This window comes from Chelonus insularis, unplaced genomic scaffold, assembly GCF_013357705.1.
Source record: "Chelonus insularis isolate UGA/USDA-ARS -01 unplaced genomic scaffold, ASM1335770v1 contig_93_pilon, whole genome shotgun sequence".
NCBI classification, from domain to species: Eukaryota; Metazoa; Arthropoda; class Insecta; order Hymenoptera; family Braconidae; genus Chelonus; species Chelonus insularis.
Window position 1 is genome coordinate 2127306 of NW_023276782.1, and position 7690 is coordinate 2134995.

The 7690-nt window shown below is 28.2% G+C and overlaps 1 protein-coding gene across 1 annotated transcript; it reads left to right on the forward strand.

The window, feature by feature from the left end:
• The first annotated feature begins 3585 nt into the window (after positions 1-3585).
• Positions 3586-5014, forward strand: LOC118072523 (uncharacterized). Its single transcript, NM_001414616.1, has one exon. The coding sequence runs from the start codon at positions 3611-3613 to the stop codon at positions 4895-4897; it is 1287 nt and encodes a 428-aa protein (NP_001401545.1). The 5' UTR covers positions 3586-3610; the 3' UTR covers positions 4898-5014.
• Positions 5015-7690: the final 2676 nt, after the last annotated feature.

Sequence of the window (7690 nt, forward strand, 5' to 3'; positions counted from 1 at the left end):
ACATGAGCTTTAAAAGAGCTATGTAACAAAGTGCAAACTGTATAAACCAATTTTCAAGAGTCGCATAGCGTAGAGATTACTTGCCTTGCTTTATCTTAGGTGTTGATTTACATCATGCTGAAAGAAAGCTAGAAAATGTGCATAAAAGAAAATTTTTCACAGTTACAAAGCATGTACTGTGAAAATATATGATTGAATGCTCAAAAGAAGCGTTGAATCCTCTGAGAGATAAATATGCAGATATATGTGCATATTATGGACTTATTTAATATATGTTTTGCATGGTTCCTTCATTTATACGTTTCACAATTTATAGATTTTTTTGCTTGTCAGTCACAACATTTTTTAATTTTTTACCATTCCATTTTATTTACCAAAAAACTTTTAATAGCAAAAAAAAATCTCAAAGTTTAACAGTTTCATGTGAATACTTTTAATTTTGTTTGAATTTTGTAAATATGCTTTTTTAAATTACTTCTGATTTAAAAGGAAGAATTTAGATAGCTTAAATTATAATTGGTATATAATTATATTGAACATACATAGAAATTATTTATTCAAGTCATAGATAAGTCAAGTCCGTAATATAGAGAGGGAGCAGTACCAGTATGTTTGGATCGATGATATAATAGCATTGGTGCTACAAACCTCGACATTGTCATCAAGTCTTTGATATGACGACGTTTACTTGCATGCATAATTAGTGGCTCTAAGAGAACACAATTTCATGAGGCACGTGAAAATCAAAATCAGATAAATGTTACGAAAATTTCACATCAAAACATTACCATTCGATTTCAATTTATTACGTAAATTTGTTTTAAACTAGGACATGAAAATAAAGTTATAATGAAACAAATAATCAAGAAATTTTTAATAGAAACGAATTAATCAATAATATAATTAAAAAATAAATTATCGTATCAAGGTATCCAAATCATTAAGGATTTTATTTATAATAAAAAAGTTCACGTGAACTTTTATGAAAAAATTTTTATATCTCGGATATTTCGTTAGAAAGATTATTTATTTTTAGTAATTAAAAAATAAAACGAATAAAGCTAATAATTGAATGTCTCAGGCAAAAAACCTCTCATAAATTGAGGGTGAATATTTGCCCCTGTTAATAATAGTTCCAGTTCCCCTAAATGTATTTTAGCAATCTACTTTGACTTCTCATTGTGTCATCTGAAACTTTCCACACTCACAGGATAAATTTTTATATGTCTGGAACTTTCCCGAAATATCATTTATAAAATGAACAAAGAGTATGGACAAATCCGTGAAACGGTTTTCGAGAATATAAAGCGTTTATCCAGACAAATCAGTATATATAAGGTCACTTCTCTATACTGTGTGTATAAAAAAGCAGAATAGAGAAGCAAAAAAATGGCTTTTAGTACATTATTAAATCAGATGAAAGAATTATTGCAGATAAATTATTGAGTTAATATAAGCAATTTTTTCAACCAAATATCGTTTCATAAATAAACTATGATTTATTTGAATTTATAATAAATTTGAATTATTATAAAGAAAAAATTAAATTAAAATGTAGTAGACTGTAGTTATGGATGATAAATATGAATCTCGATCTTCTTCACCCTCGATTTGTGACGAAATTTTCAATCGTGTTGGTGAGATTAACCCCATAGAAACTCTCTACGTAGCTCAAAATCCTTACGTTAATACTTGTTTTTATTGTGTTAGACTTAAACCCATAAAGCTTTAATATTTTATTATTCTCAAACTGTTGGAAGTTCCAAACTATCAAGACAGATCGAGATACTACTATATGTTGATAATAATTTAAAAAATTTTTTTATATTTCACTTTTATATTGATGTATCAATTCAATCAACCCTTTTATTGTATTCCAGAATTGTTTTAAAATAGCAATGAAACATTTTTGATATGTCATTGTGGGTGGGATTTTAATACAGAGTTGAATGATCGAAATAACTAAAACGATTGACTGTAATATTTTATATTCCTGTTGATTTACAATATAAATGAATTTTTGATTATTTTAGACTATTGATTCACATTTCAAAGGCAAATAGTAAACGATAAATCAAGCTGGTAGATTTGAGGGAATGTCGGGTTGAATTTATTTATGTAAATAGATATTTCAGGTGCGTTGCTGGATGAGTCGACATTACACAGAGCTAATAACGTTGATTTTATGAAAATAAACATCGGTACTGTAAAAAACTTCGTGATTACTTTCCGATTTTCTGGATTATGTAAAGTTGACATAAAAAGTATGATAGACAAGTTTTTTGCATTATCTTTTATTTAAAATGTTTCTTAAACACTTTCTCATCTCATAATAGCTCATTTCTTTCAATAGCATACTTTAAGGAATTGAAAATAATGGCTTCGTTAATTTGTTGTGAAAGTTTTAAGTAAAATCAAGGATTAGTTGCCTCATTTAAAATTTTTTCAAATAATTAAATAAAATGTACTCTTCGTAGATCTCAGAATTTATTCAACAGTTGGGTATAAAATAATTTTTTCTAGATTTACTTATCTATATGTAGTATCAAATTAGATTATATTGTTCAGTATTCGAAATATGTAAAACACTGGACAGATAAGATTTTTTTTTGAAAAATTCATCGTCGAAAAACAAGAATTTTCCATATTTGATTCATGTGTTAGGGTAAGAGAATCCCTCGAGAAGCATAGATCACCTTCAAGGAATGTAGGAATTGGTAAAAATAAAATTTTTAATACTGACTTTTTAAGACAGTATGATTTATCTTCACTTACATAGATATTACTACAAATCTAAATGCTTAATGAAGTGTTTCAATATTAAATATTTAAAGAATTTTCAATATTAAACTTTATGAGCATATTATAAAAATTTTATAATCACATCTTTAAACACTTAGATTTGTAGTGCAAAAAAAGAAATCAAAAAAAGTTATTTACATACTTCCGACTGATATTAATCAATATTTTATAAATATTTATCTCTGAAGAATGTTTCTAAATCACTTAATAGTCTCAACAATCTTCGAATCTGCAAGTCTTTACTCTGAAAAACTATTCTGAAACTAATAGATAATATTTTAATCGATTGATTTTGTTCGTATGATTATATCATAACTTACACACTACAAACATTGAATTTGTAGTGCATACATGACACATTTATTCAACTCAGGTGATAAAAATTTTTTTCCATCGAAAATGTGTATATTATTTAAAGCTAATATTTGTTTAATTTTGGAAATGTGTCACATATTACTTGATATTGTTTACGATAAAGATATTGAATAATTTTTCGTGAGAGATAAGCTCTGAACTCAACAGGTTTGTGTTATCGATTATGTTGATAAATACTACAAAAACGGAAATGAAAGTTTCGTTACTAAAGTTTCTCATAATACCAATCGATTTATTATCAGAATATTATCCTGGTTTATTAGTAGTACAAAATTAATTTTATTGAAAAATAGATCACGGTATTTTAACTTTGCACCATTGACATTTTTAAAATTATCTTTAGAAAATTATAGAATATCTCAAGACACTTTCAATAGTGACATCAACTGAATAATTTCAGAAATTTTTTTTACATTTATTAGACCCGATAAGCATGGCTGAATTTATAGATGAGTTTGCGAAAACTCTCGCTGAAGGCGGAGAAAAAGCTCTTATTGAAAGAGAAACCGAAAAAATATTTCAAAAAAGTTTAAAATTTAACGCCCAAGAATTTTCGGCGATTTTTGATGAAAGTAAATCACTCCAACAAGAAGCTGGAAGATGGAAATTAAATGGAGTTTCATCAGAAGAAATTGCATCTAAAATGCGATCAGGAGATCTGATAGAATTATTTGAGAAAATGGACGTCAATGTTGGTGATCGCTTGAACTTACTTGAAAAACAAAAAACTCTTCGGGAGATTATTTCTAATTGTCCAGAATTACACTTAACGGAACTTGATGAAAAATTCGGAAAAGTAGCAAAAAATGTTGAAGAATTGAATCAAAATATTGAGAAATTAACAGAAATGAATGAATCGTTACAGAAAAAAGTTTTAGAAAGAGCTGAGAAAGCAAAATGGATAAAATTACCAACAGCATTATCATTAATTACAGCTGCAGCATTAGTTGGACTGATAAGTACGATTATTGGCATTATGAGCGATATGAAAGGTTGTTATCTATATCGAATAATCAATGGTAAATTAGAAAAATATAAAATAAAAAGCCGATCAACTAATAAAAACATTCCAGATGATCTTATGCGATCACACGCTGTGCAAGATTATGCAGTTCTTAGAAAACCTTCAAATTACTTAGACAATTGTACTAATTTAACTCTGAAGATACGGCAGGTTTTTAAAAATAGTGAAAGTAGTTCTACCGATAGCCCATCTAAAAATGAATTAATTAAAATATTGGGTGATAAATCAAATCCATCGAGAGACGAAATCAAACTATATATCAGAGAAAAAACTAAAGATCTACAAGATCACTTCAAACGTTATCCTGTAATAGTATCAGCACCTCTTGATCTTTTATATGAAGATGAAAAAGTGAATTGTGTTGCTTGTGATCCTTCTGCACCTATCGATTCTCTTAATTATACAACTAGGGATGGGTTAGCGACTAATGAAACTTTCCATTGTATAGATCATGTTAGTATATATGAAGCGTTTAAAAATTTCGGAGAAGACACATTGAATGATATCGTTGATGACTTTGCTAATCTTTTTGATTTAAAAGGATTAATGTTAACCGTTGGAAAATTTTTGTTACTTTTTGTGGTTTTATATATAATTGGAAATTTTGCAATAATTTATTTCACTAAAACCAAACATTATGAAAGACTAGAGGAAGAAGAGAGTGAAATTCAGATGAAACCGTTGAAAGCAGCATAAACATTAAAATATCCGTTGCACTACATGAGCTCATATTACATTAGATTAATTACAGTCGAGATAAAATTTGAAACTGATTAATACATCATTGAGAATACAAATAAATTGAACATTTTTCGTTATATAATAATTGAAGTAATTTTAAAAATAACGTTAACTTTTGCAATAATATTTATCAGCTGCATAAAATATTTTAGAAGTGAAAATGCATCCATTTTTTTTTCATTAAGCATTAAAATGATAATTTTAAGCTTTTTCTTATTAGATTTAAGTAGCTGTAATCAAGTTTGAAACAAAGCATTTCTATTTTATTATACTGAGTTATGTAATGTTGAGATTTTGGTAACATTTGCATTTATATTTTCATAAGCTTTGTTGCTTTTTTTTAGAGTAAAAATTTTTTATTACTAGACAGTTAAAATTCGTAATTGCACTCATTTTATGAGCCAGCAATATAAAGTTGAGTCGAATTTAATTAAAGCAATTAATAATCTTTATTCAATAGCTCAGAATAAAGTAATTTTTCTCTCCATTCGTGATTTACTTTCGTTCAGTTAATAGAATTTTACTTAATCCAATACTCTAAGTTCGAAATTCCGAAAAATTAAATAAAACATTCGAATGTCAAAATATTTAGCCAATTTCCATCCAATTCCTCTCTAAAGGTCACATAAGATAAAAAAAACTTGGTTAATTAAATTTATTACTGACTTTCCGAACCGAAACCCCTTGGGTTCAGAGTCCGAAAAATTACTACGCATATACAACTTGTTAACAGATACATACATATACACAGATCCAATTTCATTGGTGATTTAATTTAACCAACTTTCTTCCCCTATATATTTTATTCTATATATGCAATTAATTTTGTAACTTACTTAAGATAGTAACCTTGACATCGTTGACATACATTGTAAATTAGAGACAAGATTTTTCGATAAAACACTTAATTAGTAAAAGTTCATTTTAATTACGCTACAATAGATACATTAATTATTTTTTGTGCAAATTTAATACTTTCTAGCTGATTGTTATCTTGAGTTCATGTTTCATCAAAAAAAAATAAGATAAATTTTTTATTCTTCTATACATAGGAATTCATTTTTTAAGCATCTCATTACAAACATAAATGAAAAAAAAATTGAATAAAAAGGAAATGCGAAAGAAATGGGCAGGCTATTGCACGGAAGTTTTACGTGTGTGGCAGGCCGGTAAGGGGATGAAAAACGATGCCAGGGGTTGCCCCTGAGATCCACATCGCTTGGCAGGAGAATGAGAAGGAGTCCAGGGTTTGCTATATATAGAAAACCGCCCGGGGCATCGATCGACGAACCCCTGTGCCTGGGAGAGAGATCCGGACGCTTTCTACCCTCACTTCTCAGCCGCAGGGGTTGATACAGTATACCCAAACCGACAAGCTTCTACGACGATGCTTTCACGCATTTCTCTTACCCTTTTCCGCATTCTACATGTGAGTCTCCCTCACTTCTATTGTGCATGGATTTCCCATTCAAATTTTGTCTACGGCTTCATCCTAAATAGAATAGAATATTGAAGCTAATCAAAATAATTCCCATGTTTTTTCTAGGCATGAATTATTTATCGACGATTATGAGATTATTGAATATTGTTCGCTTTTGTGAAGATTGTATTTCATTAAATAACGAAAAACTTTATTCAATAATAAAATGATGAAATAATATTCACTGTTTTATTTTCTAAAAATGAATCTGTGAAATACACTGTCGAAAAGTGTTATTTTACTCACTGATTTGTAGTTATAAAACTATCACTGTTTAAATAAGTGCTATTATTATAACTGGAAATAAAATATAAAAAAGAGAACCACGTTTTTTGTTGAAAACAGTCGCTTTTATTTGTTTCATTTTTATAAATTGATGTTTTTTTTTTTTTACTTTTTTTTACCGGGTGGGAAAGTAATAAAGTTCATGGTTCAGATTGATGTTTTTTCGGTAATCCAATAGGCTCGTGTGATAGATCGATGAATGTATAAGCCATTTTTCATGTCGCCTACTGATATCAATTAATATTACAATTTTGAGAATGGTGTAAGCAACACTCATCAACTTCACCAGTGATGGAGGTAAACTTAATGAATTTCGGGACAAAAATCTATCCCCACTTTTCAATAAAGAGTAAAAGCTACATTAATATTTTGATAATTGCAACATAAAATTGTTGCCTGCTTGTACAGACAAATAGCTACGACTTAATATGAAAGTTTTGACAACTTGCAAGCTCAAATTAAAAATAAAAATCCTGTTGGTTTACTAATTGCTCAAAAGCTTATTTATTCAATAAAAAAAAGTTATAAATAAACTTTAAACATGTGAAGCAAGCAGGAAAGAATTGATAAAAAACATACTGCTTTAGATTTCACTAAAAATACACAATTTTTTAAAACTACCATTCCCCCAATTCTTTTTTTTAAATTTATAGTTTCATTCATAAAAATAAGATTTTTATTTGACTTGAAGTTCTTGTTTCTAATATACATTTGAAATTGTTTTATTGCAAAAACAAAAGAATAAAGAGAGAAAATATTACATACTCGACACCTCTTGTTGAAGAGTTAACACGCAAAACCAATTGTATTAAATATTTCATCGGCAAGTAGAAAAGATTTTTCAGCAGTTTATAAATATCTGAAGAGACTTGAACAACTTTTCTTTCTGTAACCTGATTTTTCTTTAAGTTGCCGGAAGCCAGAGGCTTAGAAACACATGAATATATCTATACACTTTTCGTAACTACGGGCAAAAGATAGTT